At 44.6% G+C, this 22,108-nt stretch overlaps 1 protein-coding gene across 1 annotated transcript in view; it reads right to left on the bottom strand.

The window, feature by feature from the left end:
• The window catches only part of TRPC7 (transient receptor potential cation channel subfamily C member 7), a 143,359-nt gene that overhangs the window by 71,138 nt on the left and 50,113 nt on the right, over positions 1-22,108 (bottom strand). The window contains exon 3 of the mRNA XM_032628614.1: positions 19,715-19,897. Coding sequence (XP_032484505.1) covers positions 19,715-19,897 — 183 coding nt within the window. The remainder of the gene's footprint in view (positions 1-19,714; positions 19,898-22,108) is intronic.

Raw genomic sequence — 22,108 nt, 5'->3', positions numbered from 1 at the left:
TGGCTTGTGGGGAGGCCAGGGATGCTCTGAGGACCACCGTCTGCTGAGCCCAGAACCCCTGCTTATCCCTCACACTCAGGTCTTGGCCAGACTTCTCCTCTCTTCTAGGAATTTTTCTCTCAGACCTTCCTTAAAAATTAACCTTATTTCCTGTTCTTCCACCTTCTGGCACCGACCTGACCAACAAAGTTAAGTCCCGTGTAGACAGTGTTCAAGTGCTCTTCCATGTGGCTCCAGACCCTGTGCAGACAATAGGGTGTGTCTGTTATGAGCACCCCTCCCCAACAACCAACGTAATTGTTCCCATCTAGAGCACACAGAGAACTTTTAAAGGGTGTCTCCTAATCCCATATGTCATACTGCTTCTTTCTGTCCTCTGATATTTTAAAGGACATTGGTACGTAGACAGAAAGCCAGGCACATACCTTAGCTAGATAATTAGTAAATGTTGGTTTCTTTTCTCTTGGTGCCTGCTGTCACCCAAGGCTTCCAGCCTGAACATCCTCAGTTGGTCCTTTCACTTCTCTCGGAAATGTGGAAATCCATCACATCCCAAACTCTGGGAAACATGCAGCGTTTATTTCTGGTGAAGGCACATTCTGGTCAGGCAGGTGACCGCTGGCTCTGTGTTCTTAGATGTCAGATGAGGGGTATGAATATTCAGCAAGCAATGCAAAGGTCCCCTTGACAATGTGTTTGGTATTTGAAGAGACAGTCGTCTCCTTTGTCATTCAGTGGCTAGTGATATATATATATATATATATATATATATATATATATATAAAATTTCTTGATAGGTTGAGTTAATTTTGGTCGTACTCTGAATGCTGGTTTTTATCAACCTCTGGCAAATAAAATCTCTCTTTAAGCATGTTCATATTCTTTAGAAGTGGAAACTGAGTCTCATAAGTTATCATGATATATTTAAGGTTACATCTATGTATACATAAATTTATGTTCATCCATCCATCCATCCATCCATCCGGAAAATACCTACGGAGCCAGATAGCAGGAACACAAAGTTTGCAAATAATGTCTCTCAGTATTGCTGTCATGACCCTCAAAGTCTGCTTAGGGAAACAGACAGGTAAGCAGGCAAATTCAGTGTAGCTCAATCAGTGCCATAACAGGGGTTAGCCGTGCATGCCATGATATAGCAGCCCAAGAGGGGATATGGAGGGATAGTGAGAAAAGGCTTCCTGGAGGAAAGATTCTCGAGCTGAGCCATGAAGGCTATAACCAGGCCACTGAGAGAGTCAGGAAGGGCATGATGAAGAGAAGCAGTTGCAAAGAGTTTGGGCTCGGGAATTAGATAGATCTTGATTTAAATCTCACCTCTGCCTCTGAGCTGAATCTGTTTCATCTGTAAATGGGGATGGCAGTACTGATGGTTTACATGGAATGAATGCATTCAAAACACTTCACATGGTGAAGGGGACAGATTAAGCACTTATGGTTGTTGTTATTATTAGTGATGCCTTGGAGCCTGGTGTGTCAGGAGAGGTGTAGGTATCTCAGGGTGAATGGATCATTGGGGAGTGATGGGAAATGGGAGCCTCTGAAGGGGTCTTGCCTCATGCTAAGATGGAAACTAAATATGACTTGGAAAAGCAGGTACCTGGGGAGCTAGAGAGAGTTGTAATAGACTTTCATTTTTAGATATATGGGCCAGATGCCCATAGTGTAGATTGTATGTGCACACACATTTGCCCCCACTTACGCCCCTGCTGTCCACTCATTTACCAAAGAGCAGAACAACGTCATTTAAATTACATCGTCAGACAGTCTCGAAAGGCTCCAGGGCCACCTGATTCATGGAACCTGCCTAATAGACAATGATAATTTATTGCAATGTCCAGGATTCATTTTGCAACCTCTTTAAATGATCAATAATGGGGAAAGTTCCTGGGCCAGTTGTGGGTTTAATTTAATTTACAAAGCCACCTGGAGCTATGCAGAATACTTTTTACATTTTTTCCATACCAAATTTGGATAGCTTCTAGTCACTGTAATGTCAAATGTATAGCAAAGACACTACCCTAAGGTCTGAGAATCTAGAATGGAAGCCAGGTGACCTGGGTAAAGGGACAGGAAGGGACAGAGTGGTAAGCAGAGGGAAGACCTCTGTTTGGTCAGGGTGGTCAAGGAAGGCTTTGGTGTGTTTCAGGAAGAATGAGGCTGCCGGTGGGCTGGATCAAAATGAACAAAGAGGAGAGTGGCAGGATGTGAAGTAGGCAAGAGCTAGATTATCCAAAGTCTGATAGACGTGGGAAGAAATGTGATGTTTGTCTAAGCATAGTGGGCACTATTGGTCTGGCCTCTTGTCCAGCTGTAGGAGGCTCAGTTCTTAGCAGAAATCCATCCTTCCTAGCCAGATAATGTCTCTTCCTTGTTCTTGGGGAGATGGGGGAGGGGAGGTTACAGAATCCACCATCATTCTTGCACTCTCATCCTCAGGTCACTGAGTGTTGGACAGGCAATCTCTCCTCCGTCCTCACCTCTTCTCTGCCTTGATGCTCAGCCTCTGCTCCTCTCCGTTCTCTGAGGAAGAAGCCTCTCTCCCAATCACAGCTGTGCTCTCACCTGTGTTCCTGACCTTCCCTATGGCTCCCAGACCATCTGAAGCCTGGCTCCTGAACCCTGCTGCAATGGATTTCTCAAAATTTCTTCTGATTGTCAGATCTGCGAGTCTGTTCTGTGTCTTCCTTCCCTCTGACAGCTCTGTAGTCCAGGCATAGCCTACCGCCTGCTGAATCATAAATGCCTTCTCCCTTGACCCCCTCTGTATCACTGGGTGTCTATATAACCTGCCTGGGAGAATCGAGCCTGTCTTGTTTTCTTGGCTGAAGGCTCATCATGGGAGAATGAGTGGCGTTTTGCCTTCTACCTCCAGAGGAGGTGGCCAGGAGGGCTCTAGTGAGCCAAGTGGTCCTAGCTCAGGGGGAAATTCACAGTTTCTGGGGGCTTTAGGGATGGCTTTGAAGACCATATGCTGGCCTTATTTTCGGATCAAGGCCCAGTGAAGGGGAAGGGCTAGAGGGGAGGAGGGTACCTGGTGGTGGAGAGATACTTCCTGAGACTAGGAGAGGGGAGTGGGCTTTGGGAGTTCTCTGTGGGGTGTAGGCATCAGGTTCTACTTGAACTGTCTGCCCTGGAGGTAGAAGGACCCCCAACAGGGGTAATTTCAGAGTGCTAGTATTGACAGTGGCCAAGAGGCTTTTTTTTTTTTTTGCGGTGCGCGGGTCTCTCACTGTTGTGGCCTCTCCCGTTGCGGAGCACAGGCTCTGGACGTGCAGGCCCAGCGGCCATGGCTCATGGGCCTAGCCGCTTCGCGGCATGTGGGATCTTCCCGGACCGGGGCACGAACCTGTGTCCCCTGCATCAGCAGGCGGACCCTCAACCGCTGCGCCACCAGGGAAGCCCCCAAGAGGCTTTTTAAATGGAAGTTCAGGAGAGGGTCCCGGCATCAGTCTGACCAAGAGATCTTGCTTCACTGGCAGCTCCATGAGGGCAGGGATTCTTGTCTGTTTTGTTTTTATTATTATATTCCCAGCACCTGCTATAGTATCTGGGATACAGTGCTCAAAAAACAATCTGTTGAATGAATAAGATGGAGCCACAGCTTGTGGACAGATGGAGGTGATCAGTGCGTCTTAGGGGTATCAGGTGTCTGCAAAGAGAAGGGCACAGGCTAAGAGCCCTCTTTGGGTATACAGGTGAGTCTTCAGGACTGTGATAAGACACAGAGGAGGATGCCCTAGACTGACTGAGGCAGGATTTCCTGGCAACCTGGGTGTAGGAGACACTGGGTTAGATCTGACATGATTTAGAAAAATTTAAAAATGATAAGAGCCAACATTTATGATGCACCAGACATTTTTAAGTGATTAATTTAATCCTCACAATAATCCTGTGACATAGGTACGATGATTAACTTTTTTTTTTTCAAATGAGGAAACTGAGGCATAGACAGGCTAAGTGACTTGTCTAAGATCACACAGCCAGGATGTGAACCACCCAGGAACTCTCACTCCAGAGTTTCTTCTATACCAAGTAGCAGTTAAGATGTGAGATTTCTTACCCCTGAGAGTCATGAATCAAATTCATACTGGTTATACTTGTTTCTTCACTAATTATATAACTTAATATTGTATATACATGTATAATACTATATGTAAAATTTTAGTAATATAATAAAAATAATTCTGACAGAACAGATTATGGTTAGAAATAGATAATTTGTTTTCTAGTAATAGAGTATAACAACTTGGAGTGAGCTGTGCCTTGTCTGCCAACCAGGTAATACGTAGCCAGCTCCCTAATTACTAGTACCTGCTACAGATCAGAATAACTCCTGAAAGATAACATTTGTAATGTGCTATACTAGTCCACATTTATACAGTACTTACTATGTACTGGAACTTTATAAGGCAAGTATTATTACGCCTACTTTCGAGATGAAGGAAGAGCAAGGTTAAGTGATTTGCCAGGGTGACCGCAGGCTGTCTCACTCCACAGCTCATGATTCTAACCACTGCGCCACACAGAATGTTTTTTTCCACATCATGTGGAAAGGTCTGTTTTTCAGTAGAAACATTCATTCTTTGATTATCTGGACGGGAGTCAATTATTTCAGGATGAAGTCTTTAACAACCACATAAAGAACCTTTAGGATATGTGTACACTGTTTACGAATATACAATTATAATAGAACACTGCATATACGTATATGTATATGTAATGTATATGTCTCCCACCCTGTCGGTTTTCACTGGGCAGTGGTCTGTTATCAGTTAAGGATTTGTAACTAGTGCTAATGGATTTGGTTGTTGGAATTTTGTTTTTATAAATCCTCCCTAATGGGTCTTAATTTTACTAAATGCCAGCCTGATGGTCACTGAAAGCAGCTTCCAAATTAGCAAACATTAAAAAATTTCTTTTAATGTTTAAGAGTGCTCCCCACTCTTTGGGGATCCCACTGGTAACCTCCTAGGCAGAGAGAGCCGGTCTTAGCCCTGTGGGTCTCAGCACAGTATGGTAGTTAAGAACAGAGGCTTTGGGACCAGGCATGCAGATTGAAGTCCCTGCCTGCTTCTTACCAGCTGTCTAATTTTCAGTGACTTACTCTCCCTCTCTGGGCCTTGGTTCCTTCATCATTTAAATGGGGAAAACATGACTGAGGCTTCTGTGAGTATGCAGCATGCAAATGACGAGTAGGAACAGGATTGGCATTCAATGCCAGAGAGCTACTCTATGTGCCTTCTTTTTTTTTTTTTGCGGTACGTGGGCCTCTCACTGTTGTGGCCTGTCCCATTGCGGAGCACAGGCTCAGCGGCCATGGCTCACGGGCCCAGCCGCTCCGCGGCATGTGGGATCTTCCCGGACCGGGGCACGAACCTGCGTCCCCTGCATCAGCAGGCAGTCTCTCAAACACTGCGCCACCAGGGAAGCCCTCTACGTGCCTTCTTTCTGAGCATCTCTCCTTGTCTTCTGAGTCCTGATTCTTTTTTCCCTGTCCTCTGCCCAGTCCTTCCCTCCATCCATGTGGGCCCAGGGCTCTGAGGTACCCCATCCTACTGCAAAGTCCTCCGAGCTCCTAAATAGCCTCCAATTTCATCCCTCACCTAAATGAAATCTCTGTTAGGGCAACTTAGAATCTGAGTAAAGCAATTTATCCTATGGTAGGCCAGACTCCCACAGAAGCTTCTAAGTTAAACTTGTGCCCTGGGTTACAAAGTCCTGTTTTTTACCTCCAAAAGAGCAGTTACACAGATTCCTTCCTTTCTTGGTCATAGCTACCACCTTACTTTATTTAGGCCCCCATCACCTCCCCCTGGTTCATCTAAAAGCATCTTAGGTAGTCCCCATCTCGTATACACCATCACGTCTTGCTACCTACAGTCCTGACGTATCATTGACTTGGCCACACACGTGTAGAAGTCTCTGTGTTGCACAAGAGCCATACACGTCAACACGGAGAAGATGAAGGGTCCAGTATGGAAATGCTAAAGGATACTGGTGGCGTGGTGTAGTGAGTGGCTGTGGGCAGGGGGAGTTCACATAGGAAATGCTTATCTGCCTAGTGACCAGGGGAATGAATTTTAAAATTTGCATAGGACAGTATTTTACATCTCTTAAATTAGAGGAAAAAATCCTAATAATACTTCATGCTTGCAAAGTATTGATGAAACGAGTTTAGTTGTATAATACTGTTGACATTAAGAAGTAGTATTGCCCTTTGGGAAAATAATTTTTCAGTGTGTTTCACAAATATTTATGTCCTTTGACCCGGTAGCCTCACTGTCAGAAATCCAATTTTAGGAAATAACAGAAAAGAAGGAAAGAAAGTGACATGTATGGAGATGATAGTAAAATATAAATAATGACAAGGGAATGTATAGCTAGTGGGAAGTAGCCGCATAGCACAGGGAGATCAGCTCGGTGCTTTGTGGTCACCTAGAGGGGTGGGATAGGGAGGGTGGGAGGGAGACACAAGAGGGAGGAGATATGGGGATATATGTATATGTATAGCTGATTCACTTTGTTATACAGCAGAAACACATCATTGTAAAGCAATTATACTCCAATAAAGATGTTAAAAAAAAAAAGTGAATGTTTACCAGTAGAGAAAATATAAACAATGGTACATCAATGTTATGCTGACATAAACATGATAATTATAGGAAACTGTTTATTTTGTAATGCTTGGTAAATCCAACCACAAAATTAGTTACCCTATAAGTATGTATTATAAATACATGCCTACTATGGGAAAGAATGGGAAGAATGTTAAACAAATGAAAGCAACTGACATATGAGGCATATGAATGTAGTCTGTTCCTTTCCTTTTAAATATTTTTCTTATTGTTAAAATGCTATTTGTACAATAAGTAAGATTATCAAGGTAAACTGCAAAGACAACTCAAGGATTCCCTTTCTGTTACGGAATGAAGGCGGAACACTTCAGCATGGCTTCTTCACAGCCCATCAGAGCTGGCCCTGCTTCCCCAGCAGGTCGTATTTCCTTCAAGCCCAGTCTCCTGAACAACGCCCACCGCTCCCCCGCCCCGCTCATTTTTGTCCCCTTCACCCCAGCCTTTCTTCCCATGTGTCCTTACCCTGACCACCTCTGATTCTCCAAACATTAACACAGCTTTGTGCTTTGCCCCACTGTTTTCTCCATCTGGAATCCCCTTTTCTTTGGTGCTCTGACCCACCTTTCAAGGTCTGACTCAGAAGCTACCTATTCTGCCTCCCTGAGGGTTTCCAACATCATTTTTTGTCTAAATTAATCTTTCCTTTCCTTGTTAGACAGAGGGCTGGAGTCAGAAGTGTGTAGCCCTGTAGGATGTAAGCTTCTGATGGCAGGGGCTAGGTCTTTTATTTTATTTATTTATTAAAAAATTTTTTTTATAGCAGGTTCTTATTAGTTATCCATTTTATACATATTAGTGTATACATGTCAGTCCGAATCTCCCAATTCATCACAGGCGCCCCCCTCCCCCGCCACTTTCCCCGCTTGGTGTCTATACATTTGTTCTCTACATCTGTGTCTATTTCTGCCCTGCAAACCGGTTTATCTGTACCATTTTTCTAGGTTCCACATATATGCGTTAATATACGATATTTGTTTTTCTCTTTCTGACTTACTTCACTCAGTATGACAGTCTCTAGATCCATCCGCGTCTCTACAAATGACCCAATTTCGTTCCTTTTTATGGCTGAGTAATATTGCATTGTATATATGTACCACATCTCCTAGGGGCTAGGTCTTTTAGTATCTACAGATTTAGCTGATAATAGGTGTCACATGATTATTCCCTCCTTCAAGCTTGCAAGTCGGCCTGTTCAGGAAGAGCTAACACCTATCAGAGGGGAAGCAAGCAAAGCAGTCAGATGATGATGTATCCAATGGTTTTATTTTGGAGTAATAAATACATATGAAAAGATTAATTGGGGCTTCCCTGGTGGCGCAGTGGTTGAGAGTCCGCCTGCCGATGCAGGGGACGCGGGTTCGTGCCCCGATCCGGGAAGATCCCATGTGCCGCGGAGCGGCTGGGCCCGTGGGCCATGGCCGCTGAGCCTGCGTGTCTGGAGCCTATGCTCCTCAGTGGGAGAGACCACAACAGTGAGAGGCCCGTGTACAGCAAAAAAAAAAAGATTAATTGATTTGTAATTTCTTCAGGATCCAACTTGCTGGCCAAATTGCTACTGATTTTATTAAACAATGGTATTTTGTATTTAAATGACCTTTATTTTTAAATAAAATAAGGCTATTAGTCATGATCTGAGTTTCCGTGGACTCTGTGCCAGTAGTTGTAGGACTTTAAGAATGAGACAAACAATGCCTAATGTCTAGTAGCTCATCATGGACTCATTTCCTATTTATCTCATTGTGTTTCTCAAGAGAACCCTGAGTTTCCTCAAAAGCTTTTAGGAATGCATCTCACCTTGAACGTGGGATTTTGTTGTATTTGAGAAAAATGAAAACTGGAGGAAAACTCAGGTATGGTACATTCATTCACTCAGTCATTCGTTTATTCAGTAAATATTTTTGAGTATCTTCTGCTTGCCTGGGTCTGCTCTAGGTTAGGAATACAGTGGTGAGCTACCACCACAGAGCTTACTGTGTTGAGGGAAATAGACAGTAAACAAGTAGACAAATGGCATGATAGTTGCTACAGAAGAGGGCACTGGGATAGAGAGTGGCTGATGAGGGAGGGAGTCACAGGGCAACACGTCTGCCGTGCTACTCAGTAGGGCTTCACTGAAACCACGCCTTAGCTTAGCTTCTCCTGCTTCGTCCTGCATCTGCCCCTTCATTGCAGGCTTCTTACTCACTTGCACAAGGACCCTTGTCTCCAACTCTGCTTCTGGAAGTGATGATCACTAGCCTCAGAACTTCCTGGAGTCAGGCACTGTGCCTTTCTTGTTCACTTTCAGATGCAAGGTTTAAGTGGGAGGCTGATGTGATCTGACTGTTTCAGAAAGTTCCCTGACTGTTGCTTGTGCGTGTTGGTGAGGAGGAGGGGAGGGTGAGGTCAGAGGCAGATGGATCAGTTGGAGGCTACTGTAGTAAACCAGGCAAGACAGGACTATGGCTTGCATTATATAAATTAAAGCATCTCTGTTAAGCAAAGGTTTTCATCCACAATTACACTTACAAGACTCCTCTTCCATCAAGAAATTTGTAGATGACCTTAGGCAGATGAATGTTAATAAAAGAATAATGCATTATGGTACATAATGGGAGGAATATATAAAAGATTAAATGCTCATTAAGACTCTGAATCCATATGTGAGCATTTAGTACAGAAATAATGAGACGGAAATGTGTAGTTGGTCTTTAGCTTAATCGCTGGAGTTAGTTACAGGTCCTTGGGCTGGGGGGACTATAATTTCTAAGATCTGTTTGACTGGGATAAAAGTGACAATTTGAAAATGACTCTTGTTCTTTCCACTTTGGGCTAGTAAATGCATTTGGTTTGCGTCTATTTCTTGGAGGCAGTGGCGACTTATGTTCCTTCGTTGAGTGCTCCTCAAATTCCTCTCTTCTTGTTAGTCCCTAACTCAGAATGTAATGATAATCAGCCTCTGAATACCTTAACAAATGCATCACATGATGGATATAAGGATAGGTAAACTAAGGCTACACAGCTTAGGAAACATGATAACCGAGAAGAAGAAAAATGCTTTAAAGGATTATCCTTCCATGCAAATATTTATATTTCAAAGAGCTGAACAGAAGGCAGCAGAATAACCAAAAAGGCAGTAGTTGTTTTGTCTGGTCGTGTGGACTTTGAGGAAGTGAAATCTCTTTTGCAAACGTGCAGTAGTATTTGCTCTTTAGAGAAAATTGTGTCAGATGATTCAACAGCAGGCCTGAGGAAGGGCAGAGAGGAGGCGTCAGACACTCTGCTTTTCCCTCTTAAAGCTGAGCCAGGCGGGGTGGGGTGGGGTGGGGTGGCCAGGTCAGCAGCTCAGGCCAGTGAGTGGAGGAGCACTCCTGAGACCCACTGTGGAACACTCAGTGAGCCGAGCTCCCCTGTGGAGGACAGAGGCCCCATTGCCTCTCCCTGCCGTGCGGGGCCACACTGAGAGCCACCTGCGGCTCTCCTCCATCCCTAAGACTGCCAGGCCAGAGCCACTGTTACGGCATCTCTGCACAGGAAGAGCTCTTTTCCAGAGTCACAAACCCAAAAGGGACACAGGTCGGCAATGGAGGGCATGGAGATGATGGCCCCATACTCTCAGGCCAGCCTGGGACATCATCTGATTTCTGTTATATGGATTTTTGATCGTGAGGGGAATTACAGATGTTTGGAGTACATTAAAGCCTGTGGCTTCACATTTTACACCCATCTGTCTATTCATTTGCTCACCATAGAGACTGCATATGATGTGTAGGGTGAGTACTATTTCTCAGTCTTCAGAGACCAAGATGAATGAGGAGAGGTCCCACCTGCCAGGAACTCAGTCTTTACAAAATTTAGAATCATTAGAGAGCCTTTTAAAAACACAGTCCCTGGGCTCCCACACAGGAGAATTGGATTAGAAGCTCTGTGGGTAGGGTACTGACATTTTTTTTTTTTTTTTTTTTTTTTTTTACAAAGCTCCCAAGTGGTTTCCTTTATGTAGCTAAGTATGAGAACTTAATTTGTTCTAGAGAGATACATTGAGTTTGATTTCGATCTAACGTTGGGTTTGGTCTAGACAGATGCAGTGCATCCTTGGGGAACTACAATCCCTGTCCTCAGTGGTTTACAGTTAAGGGGTTATAGCCTAGATCCTGAAAACTATCCCAGAGATTCTCAACAGGGAATGATTTTGTTTCCACGTCTTCCTGTGGAGACATTAGAGACCGTGTCTTGGAGACATTTTCGGTTGACAAAACTTGTGAGGAGGGTGCTACTGACACCTAGTACGTAGAGGCCAGGGATGTTGCTAAATATCCTCTAATGCACAGGACAGTGCCCACAGCAAAGAATTATCTGGCCCCAAATGTCAACAGTGCTGAGGTTGAAAAAGGCTGGTTTTGTCTTAAGGGTAGTTTCTGCTTGTGAAACCAACATGGCATATAGTTTCCATTAGCTAGCATTATGCACTAACTGTGTTCTAGCTACATAATGTGTTAATAAACATTGATTGTCATTTATTAGGTACTATTGTTTGTCCCCACCGTACAGATAAGAAAACTGAGCCCCAGAGATGAAATAACTTATCTAAAGCCACCTATCTAGTAAATGAAGGACTTGGGATTTGCACATATGTAGTCAGGTTTCCAGCCATAACAGTACGCTGCTGCCCAACAGGTTTTATTTTTCTTCTCCTGAGAGTTTTTCCAGGCAGAAAACGGGTACATACATACTTGCGTTAGTTCTTCTTAGGATTGTTGCTTGAGAAAAACAAGACTACTTTTCCTAGGCAAAAGATAGCCGCTCTGAGCCGAGAGATTAATGGACGTTGGTCATTTTTGTGCCAGCTGGGGCCACGAAAGTGCTGAGAGGAATCCCCGAAGAGGACACTGATTGATGCTTTCAATACCGATGGATTCCAGCAGCGTTTGGCAGCTCTTGGACATCCTGCAGCACAGTTTGGGGTAGTGCCTGACCAGCCAGACTGTGTTTGTGACAGCTCTGGTCTTCTTAACTCTGAGCATCTGTTGAAATGATGCCTCAGCAGGAAAACACAGTGGGAGAATGTCTGCTCAGAGCATGTGAGCGTCTGATTGGCCTCTCAGGCGTCCTCTAGAAAGCCCCAGTGTCCCCACATTCCCTTTGCTCGCTGGCCCTGTGCTCTCTGCAGGCGGAGGAAATGAAGCAGAGCCCCAGGAGAGGTCAGCTGCTGTCTCTAGTGTCCCTACCTGTGGTCACCACACTAGGGTGAGGGGTTTCAGCCAGTTCTGCATCTACTGCTGAGCCTCGTTGTCTCTCTTAGCACAGATTTAGGCCAGGAGGCTTTTGAGGGTTGGAGTAGCATCTGCCTTATCCAGGGGGCTCCTGCAGGCCAGCAGGTTAAGTGACTTGAGACAGGTTACTAAAGCCACATATTTAGTAAGTGGAGAGTGTGAGCCGGCATGCTCCTGGCCATGACACTATAAATTGCTACACGACACGTTCTGTTTTCTTCTTACGCGAGTTTTTCCAGGTAGAAAAATGGGCCAACTTATGGCATGACTGTAAAATGTGCACAAGATGGTGATTTTTGGAGGAAAGAACAAACAAACAGACTTATGCTGTTGTTAGAGGCCCTGGCCCAGCTTTAGACAGGGTGGTGATGCTGGGGGAATGTTCCCCCCACACCCCTCCCCTCTAAGGTTGCCCCTCCCTCCTTGGTATTCTCCTCTGTGGGCACATTTTGTGCACTTCTGGGCTCCATCTCTATGAAGGAATCTTGAAATGAAGTTCACAGCAGGGAATTGAGGTTCATGGAGGACACTGACTTGGTATGTTACCAGTTTTTGTAGAGATTTTCCATTTTTGTTAGGAGCACAGGCTGTTGCAAAGAATTTACAGTCTCTAGTATTGGCTGGGCTATTGGGTCTACTGTTCAGCTCTCTCTCCTCCCATCTCCCACAGAACTTTTCTCAAACCTTTTTAAAGAAAATTTTTTCAGGCTGCCTTCTACCTCAGAAGGTGATTCTGCTTCCGATTTATAGAGACGTTGATGCTTTTAATATTAATTTCCTCAACTTTTTTTCCTGTTGGTGGTCATTAGTGCTATTTACCAAATAGCTCCATTTTTTTTTTTCTCCTTTCAAACACATGGCAGGATTATTCAGCACTTCCTGGCCCCTTTTGTGGTGGGGTGGGTGATGTGACTAATTGTTGACAGTGAGTTGTAAGCAGAAACAATGTGTGTCACTTCCAGGTGAAAGCATTTAATTGCTGATGTGAGACTCTCCAGGGCTGGATTTCCCTTTGGCAGGGTGGAAACATTTGAGATGGTGGCATTTCTATCAGCCTGGGTTCCTGAGTGAATTCCTCTGAATTCTGTTGCAAGATGGAAATAGGATGAGCAATAAATAAACATTTGTGTGTGTGTGTGTGTGTGTGTTAAAAGCCAATACAACTTTGGTTTTGCTTGTTAACGCAGCTTGACTTCACCTGCCTTGATTAATAGTCTGTCCCTTTTGCTCAACAATATTGCTGCATCCATACTGACCCTTTTTTTTTTTTTTTTTTTCTTCGGTACGCAGGCCTCTCACTGTTGTGCCCTCTCCCGTTGCGGAGCACAGGCTCCGGACGTGCAGGCTCAGCGGCCATGGCTCACGGGCCCAGCCGCTCCGGGACATGTGGGATCCTCCCGGACCGGGGCACGAACCCGTGTCCCCTGCATTGGCAGGCGGACTCGCAACCACTGCGCCACCAGGGAAGCCCCATACCCACCCTTTTTGCTTTTCAGCCTTTCTCAGAGGCTTTCTATCCTGAGAAAACCACCCCTGATTAAATTCCTCTGATGGCTTCCTATTGTTCCTTAAAAAAGAACAAAAACGAAATCCTTTAGCATGGTCTACAAGCCTCTGGTTCCTGTGTGGTCTGGTTCCTGTGTGCCTCTTTAGACCCATCCCACACCCCACTCTTCCTCATGCCTTCTGACTCTGCCACATTCACATTCTTTCAGTTCCTCTTATAGGCTGTATTTCTTCTCACCACAGGGCCTTTGTACAGCTTTGAACATGTTTCTTCCTGCCAGAAATGCCCTCCCCACCTCTGGCTAACTTTTCTCAGAGCAAGCGTTGAGTTCTTCCGAGAAGCCTTTATTGACCTCCCCAATTAGGTCATATCTGCCTTTAGAAGTTGTAATACCATGTTTTTCTGCTTCATAACACTGACTTCAGTTGGAACATTACAATTTATTGGTGTGATGTTCTGATTAATATCCATCTTCCCCACCATGGTTCATATCACGTCATTTTTATTCACTACCACATCCCCAGTGATTAGCACGGCATACTTTGTAGTCACTCAGAGAAAGCGTGTTAAATGCGTGAGTGAGGATATATAGTCATACCGTCCAGTTTAGTAACCACTGGCCACATGTGCCTATTGAAATTTTAATTAATTAAAAAATTAAGAATTCAGATTCATAATTACATTAACTGCATTTCAAGTGCTCATTAACCATATGAGGCTAGTGGCTACCATATTAGATGGTAGAAAACAGAGCATTTCCATCATCATAGAACATTCTATTGGATAGTGCTGGCAGGATAAGGTCCAAGTTCCTTGTGCGTGACACATGATACCCTCAAGGATGTGCTGACAAACTCTCCAGTTTGTTTCTTTCCCACAATAGCACAGCCTCAGCCACACCCCCTCTAAACATGTTCCTTTCCTAAGCGTGCCACTCTTCCTAAGATACCTGTGGCTTTTTAACTTTAACCTCTCTCTACCTGAATTGCCATCCCTTCCAGAACCTCTCATCCTTTAAGCCCCACCTCAAGCATTTCCACTTCTGGGAAGCATTTCCTGAGGTCTAGACTGAGCTGGTCAGTGCTTCCTCTGACCCCCCGTGCTGCCCCCTTCCCATTCCTGTTTGCCTTGCTCAGACAGGATTGTGACCCTTTGTTCACACATCTCTCTCCAGTGCTACATGAACCCCCCTCAAGGACAAGGCCTGGGTCTTCTCAGTCTCTCCAGTGCTGAACACAGAGCTGGTGATGTAGTAGACATCAGTGAATGTTAGTTAAATGATGAGTCAGCCAGTGAATGAAAATCACAGGGGATATTATTTCCTGAGTACAGCAGTGTGAAGAAAAAGGGAGCTGTGTTACTAAGTAGGGCTAGTGAGGGTTCCGCCTGCATCCTTCCCCCTCCCGTGGTCTTGTCCCAGGTCTTGATTTCATGTGATACTAGCTTTCTCGTCCAGGAATCACCCAGGGGTTTGGCAGAGTCAGGAAAGGGCACCTCTGAAATTCTGGGATCTGGAAGGCTCTGCTGAGTGGTGCTGCTTCTTGAGGAGAGTGGGTGGGTCTCATCAGCTGGAAGGAAAGATAGCTGGTACCATAATTGCATCCTCCAAATCAAGCCACATGTCAAGACGCTAGAACTGGGGGCCACCTGGAGTCTGAAAGAGGCAACTGCTATGAACTCTCCTTTGCTCAGCTAGCAAAGTGCAGAGGCTGTTGCTGCTGTGGTCAGAGCCTGTCTGTCTGCACCTTACCCACCACACTGATGGCTCTCTGAGGGCAAGACTGTGTCTTACTTTCCTCAGGACCCCCTGCAGGCTGATCAGTGACTGTAGGGCTTACAGGCCATGGCTAAAACAACTTGTCAGATTAAACTAACCACCCTTATTGGTGACATTGCCTAATAATAGACATGCTTTCTGCAATGACAGTGATATAATTTTGGACAAAATATTCACGTGTTCCCATGTTTTTTGGTAGCAGACCTTGGCTTAATTATGTCCAGAGGGGCCTCCATCTCCTCTACAGCTGGAGTTAAGGCTTCTATTGTAGAAAATAGGACCTTCCAGGTCTCCTGTCTCACTGTCCTTTGGCGCTTTGAACCTGGAGGACACACGCCCACAAAGTTCTTTCAGTGAATGGAGATGCACCTAATCCCCATTAAGGCCGACCTGAAGTCAGGAAGGAGGAAGAGATGACATAGGGGAGAGAAAGGAAAATAGCCCCACTGTAAGCCTAGAAATGAAGAAGCGATAAAGAGGAGAGAGAGGAAGGGATGAGAGTGAAGGGCTCCGATGTGAGTCTTCAGTTAGACAAGTTGAAAAGGGCACGAAGCATCTTGTCTCTGTAACCAGTCAGTCAGCAATGACCATGTGCCAGACACTGCACTGATCTTTCTTTATGGGTGCAGACTGGGCCAGCTGAACCTGAATGAATCACAGACTGGTTAGGTCTTCCCAGTTGGTGTGACTCAGAGTCCCCAAGCATTTATTTAGAGTTGATGTGCAGGGGGAGGGGAGAGTCTTTAAGAAGGATATTTATGCATGTTCCCTGGAGACAGAGCTAGAAATGGAGGAGTCTGCAAGATGTCTGTTCACTCAGGTTGGCCCTGGGGGAGAAGTCCAAGGCCTGTATATATACTGGGGCTGTAGGCCAAAGCTGGAGGGATTGTTTTCTTTATCTGTGAAGCATAGGTAGAGTTGCTTCTGGGCTTAGCTGTGACTCAGTATGGGGAAGAAGCATCCTTGCTTCTTCATGAGGCATGCTTGGCTTCTGAAGGGACTGTGGCCTGTAAAGGCTTAGGGGGACTGAGGTGGATAACAGAAATGTCTTAAGTAATGTGAACACTGACTCTAAGCCAGTGCAATGTGTGTATTAATACTGCCTCATTTATACCCACAGGCTGGTGAGGCCTGGGGCTATTTGAGGCACACATGCTTTATTCCATTTGATTCTTATAACAATTCAATAAAGTAGGCATTATTAACCAAGCTTTATAGATGAGGGAAGTGAGACACAGAGAGGCTAAGTGACTTGCTTAAGTGACCCCATTAATAAGTGGTTGGACCGTGATTAACTTTTAAGGGTACCTTCTTAGCCACTTCTCCAACACTGCCTTCCAAACACAGTGGGAAGGCTGAGTCACCCTATTAATTAAGGCAGAAGTCATGGAGAACAGCCATATCCTCACAAGGCCTTTTGGTCTTTGGGGGAGGAGTTTTAGGCTATAGGGATGATGTCCTTACCCAGGGGGACATTTCTAGCATTCTCTGGGAAGATAACAAAGGACAAGCTAGGGAATATCTCTGGGGATAAAAGGACCCGTCTAGTCCCAAGGAAGGGGGAGCATAGCATTACTGAATGACAGTGATGATGCTTTCCTATGGAGCTGTAGAGACCTTTTCAGTTTCCAAAGCATTTACCCTCATATCAGTTCATTTGAAAGTTCACAGAAACCCTGTGAAGCAAAAGCGTATATGCCTATTTTTCAGAAGGGGAATGAGGCCCATAGAGCTTCAAAGACTTTTCCAAGACCATGTGGTCATTAAATGTAAGAATCATGCTAGAAATCTCCTGACATCCCCTTCATCATTCCTTCCTCTTTACCAGGTGGTCCCTTGTGCCATGGTGGGGTAATCGTCTTTATGTAACAGAGGCTGACATTATGGCTGAGGCAGCCAGAGGACCAGACATGAGGGTGATGCCCAAAGAGAGGCAAACATACAAATGAAGGACATGATCTGGGGTGCAGTACCAGCCACAGAGTGGTACCCATTTCACTCAGATCTATGCATTTCATAAATATAAAGGCTGATCCTGTAGTAGAGTTTCCCAGATACTGTTACATGGAAAGCTAGTTTTACCAGATGCTCCATGAGAAAGGGAGTTCTGTGGTCAAGTAATACACATTGTACCCTTCTTCTTTTAGAGTAGCAATGCGTGATCAAGGTTCTATAATGTCTTTAAGGGAAGAAATCTTTTTGACTCTGCTTAACTCAAGATCTCTAAATTTATTTGAACACAAAAACTTTTTTTAAGGTCACCTATTAGCAGCTCATGGAACTGCCAAGAACAACTAGTTTGTTTTAATCACTGAATTAATGGTTTGATTTGATATGCGGCAGAGCCTTAGGAATTGTTTTATGGTTTTATATTCCAGCCTTATGACACATATATATGTCCGGTGTAAATAAGCCTTGGTGCTAGTTGTTTCATAATTAAAAGACCCAGGGTTAGATTGTGCCCATGCAAGCATTCATAAATTAAGTTCATAAATTAAAAATGAAATCTCATTATAATATCAATAAGATTTTAAAATATTTTGTATTTTCGCTGGTAATTCACGATAGAATAAATGTCAAGGAAAGCTGTGAGTCTGCTCTCTATGATGGCATATGTGGTTTGAGAGAATTACCTATTGGAGATTTTTGAAATGAGCAAGGCTGACATTTTATGCAGGTCATTTATCATCTTCCTACATATGGATTGCAGCAGACACTTGACATTCATGATGAGTGTTTCTTGAGACCTTTATGATTCTCCTAATTAGCAAATACCACTAGAGTAAATAATTTCCCTCACAAAACCTCTTTATTCTGACCAAAGCTGTCATGTTCATAGAGTGTTTTCACTTTTTCTTCTCATCCATCACCAGGGCTGTTTTGTACTTGGCAGTTGACAATGAGAAGGAACATATAGGCTCTGAAGTGGTAGCCAAACTCTGGACTTGCTCAGTGATTTACCCTCAGTGACTGTGCTGCTCAGTTGGATTTATGTTTCAGAAGAATGGTGAATGCTTGCATTTTCATGGGCTGTTGGAATTGCTTGTGAATAGCCGAAACTGTGAACGTAAATCTGCAAATGCCAAACATCGTCTTTTCTTTGGGGTGTCAAATACATCTTCACCTTTCACCCTGTGTTGGGAAGCAGGAGAATACTGTGGCTTGGGGAAGGAAGGAAATGCTAGAAACTCAGGCTTGTTACCATTCATTACCAAGCAGTCTCTTCCGCAGGGTTTCTTTGAACCCCAAGATCATGGATATCTCAGCACCTTTAGGAAGGGATTGCTGTGCTTTGCTGAAGCGCCTCAGTGAGTCCTTGAGATAAGCTAAAAAGTGAGTTTCCCTACACTAAGTAAATAGGATTGTACATACTTGAAACTGCAGCCTGACTCCTCCCCTCCTGTAATTCTATGCTTCTGAAGATTAATCTAAGGCCACATTTCCCATGATTTATCAATTTTATCTTCAGGACTCAGAGTCTTTGAAAAGAGCTATTTTTCCTAGAATTTTTGATTATTATTAAAAGTAAAAGGACAGGAAGATTTTTATCAAACTTGGAAGCTCTCTCTAGATGAATACCACAGATATACATGGTTTCTTGAAGGATGGTTCATCCTACACAAATTAAGATAATCAGACAAGAGGAGAAATGCCAAGAGGCCAACTTGGGGGCATTGGAAATCCCACCCAGTAGTCACCCTGTGAAAGAGCTGGAATAAAAACCAAACCCTTAAAGACTGATCAGCCATCTTGCTTATGTGGAAAGCACATTGGTATTTAAGCATATGGATCTTTGGAGCTCTGCAGTTTTCATCAGGATGAATGATGTCGTCTAACATAAGAGCAGATTCTAAAGAATCCAGAGTATATCCAAAGTGGAACCATAATTGAATTTTGCTCCTTAGGGACTCAGTCTGACCAGCCACTGTGGGTGTGAGGGCTACTGGGTGCTGGTGGCCATTAAAGACACCTTGAGGTTGATTGAGGAGCTGGGACTTACGCTTTTGAAAGTCTAGTCATGCTTCCTATTAAAGCTTTTCATAAGCCTTGAGAGTGAAATTCCTCTGAGCCTCCCAGAACCATGGATCCCACAAATCCTCTACACTAAGACATTTTCTACACAAGTCCCCAGGCACACAGGGAAAGCTCAATAAATGCTGTTCACAGAGCTGAGTGATATGTTTTTCATGAAAGCTTGGGAATCAGCCTGCTAGCTGATGGGAGCGTTCACTGTAATCTTGTCCTTGCTAGTGGCTTGGAGGTTGAGAATCTGCTCTTTTGTTCTCCAGGCTTGAAGCCTGTTCACGGAGTAACTGTCATGATTCATCTCTCTCTCCTGGTGGGCTGGGGGTGAAGGAAGGAGCTCTGAGCAGTCCTGCAAGTCTGGAAGTTCCCTGTCTAGAGGCAAGTCGGGTACTCAGTGTTGTTACCATCCCCTTGTGGGAACAGAAAACAAGCATGAACACAAAGGTAGGCCAGCAGCCCTGGAGCTGGGAAGGCCGGGGGCGGTGGGGAAGCTTACCTTCTTGACTTCGTATTTAATGGCGAGTTTGATCCGGCTCAGACTTGGACGGTGGTGGTCGGACCAGACTTGGAAGTTCACATCACCATTTAAAATCGCTTCCACCTCTTCTGTGTCTCGGCACAGGTCCAGCACGCCCACCACAAAATCCTTGCATTGCATAGATAACTTCCTGTAATCGTTCTAACAGAATAAAGAGAAATCAGGGGTGTGTCACATTGAGCCCCACAGGTGGGCTTGCCTAGCATAGCAGTGTCGCTCAGCAAAGCTGTGCACCAAGCGCGAGCTTAGAGTGCGTTGGAACCAGAGGGTATGCTGGATCCAGAAGGCAGGGCAACTTCTCTTGACACAACAATCTAGAGGGCATCTTCTCTAAGCCAAGATTCGTCAAGGTGTGCTCCTCAGCCACCTCTATCAGAGTTACCTTGGGTGCATGCTATAACTATGATTTCCAGGCCCTGTTGCAGACTTACTGACTTAGAATTCCTGGCGATGAGGCCCAGGAATCTTTTAACCTCGTTCTCTAAGTAATTCTGAAGTCTGCCAAAGCCCACCCTGAGCTCTTTGAAAGCAGCAGTTCTCCTTGCCTAATTTTGAGCCAAATCTGAGGGAGGAGTGATAAGGAAATGCACTTTTAAGGCTGATGGAAATATCACTTAAATCATTTACTACCGATCTGTAATGGCAACTGCTCTACGCAGGAAGCTTACTGGAAAGATACGGCTGATATGCTAAATTTGGGGGGAAAATGTACACAGGTGTGCTTTCTTTTAACGTGCTGGAAAATCTGCTTGTAAATTATAAATTTAAAAATCAAATGTAATTTAAATCTAACAGAATCCTTTCCTACCACAGATCCTTTTGTACAGCGAATCACGACACCTTAAATTACTTGCCTGTTGAATAATCATTTTCAGACCTTGACCTCCTTTTTGTTTTGTTTTGTTTTTTTTAATGAGTTGCCTCTGGGTTTCTCTCATCTCCTCCCTAGGCATACGTTTCTAAATTATCTTTCAGAGGCTGACTGCCTTTCCTAGTGACATGCCAACTTCTCTCTCCCCTAAAACACACTGCTTCAATTCCAGATAATGATCGGAAATGTTGGACAAAAGAATGTTTCATGTCACCTTCAAACCACTACACCCCCAAAATATTCTCCCCTAAAGGCTTCCTTATTGGTTTCTTAGTTGAAACAAGTCTATTCAGAAGCAGCACAAGAACCAAATGTCACTTTCAGTGTTAATCAATGTCGAAAGCCCTGAGAGTGGTAAATAGTAGTTGGTAGATAGGAGTGCAGTTATGCTTTTCCAGAACCTGGATTCCTCAGCACATAGATGGGAGGCTGAAACACTGCAGAAGCTCAACAATTTTTCTAAATGAATGATTCGTTTCTCCTTGCAGCACTGCTGCTTCAAAATGTCCCTTTACGTTAGAGAAAGAAGTAAGTGTTGATAAATGTTTGTTTGCTGAAAGGAAAAGGGTCAAGAAAATGTTTTCAGACAAGAGTGGCTACCCTTCATTTCTATATATCATTTAGGGGTAAGCAGGGTGTTTTGGAAATGCTGGGTAGAAAAATGGCGCTCAGCTCAGGCAGACTGTCATGGGCAAGTCAGGCTGTGCCGTCCCAGAGCCTCTGCGCATTTCTGGGTTCAGTGCAGTTCAGAACAGAAGGTACCACTTCATTAGAGACTTTCACTTCCCTGGACTCTTTCAGCTAGCCGGGCCATAAAAAAGGGAGACACACCAGAGCAACCAAAACGGCTGGTTTGCTTTTTGCCTTCTGTATCAGTCTGGAAGGCAACATGCCTGGTGTCTGCAGATGGCTGGAGGAGGCAGGCCTGGGCCTGCCAGGAAGACAGAGATGACATGGACATGGGTAGATGGGACATGGGATAGATGCAGACGTGAGGGTCATGCCAGGCCCAGGCCTCCCAGAGAGAGCCATGGGCGCACATCTCTGCGGAGTTGTGATGATTAGGAGAAATGGGTCAACCCTGAGCTCAGCGAGCCTTTGAGCCACACTCTTCAACTTGAGTTGGAAAGATGAGACATATACCTAAGACTTCACAGGTGCCCTTTTACAAATAATTCCATAGTCCTGCACACTGAAGTCTGCCAGGCCCAGTGGGTGACAGCTGTTCTACCTCCATCATCTTACTTAATCCGTATAAAAACCTCATGTTAGAAGGACTGTCAGCATTTCCAGCTCACAAGCAAGAAAACTGAGACTCAGAGAGAGAAACTAACAGGCTGAATCCACTTTTCCTTACATTGGTCACTTACTCATCTCTGGTTACTCTGTCACCTTCCTTGAAGATTTTAGCTTCTGTCTTACTGTCGCTCTCCCAACATTAACTGCTGTTGTTATTGGTGGTTTCAGTACCCAAGAAGATG

The sequence above is a fragment of the Phocoena sinus genome, chromosome 3, assembly GCF_008692025.1.
Source record: "Phocoena sinus isolate mPhoSin1 chromosome 3, mPhoSin1.pri, whole genome shotgun sequence".
NCBI classification, from domain to species: Eukaryota; Metazoa; Chordata; class Mammalia; order Artiodactyla; family Phocoenidae; genus Phocoena; species Phocoena sinus.
This window is presented reverse-complemented; position numbering and strand designations above follow the sequence as displayed.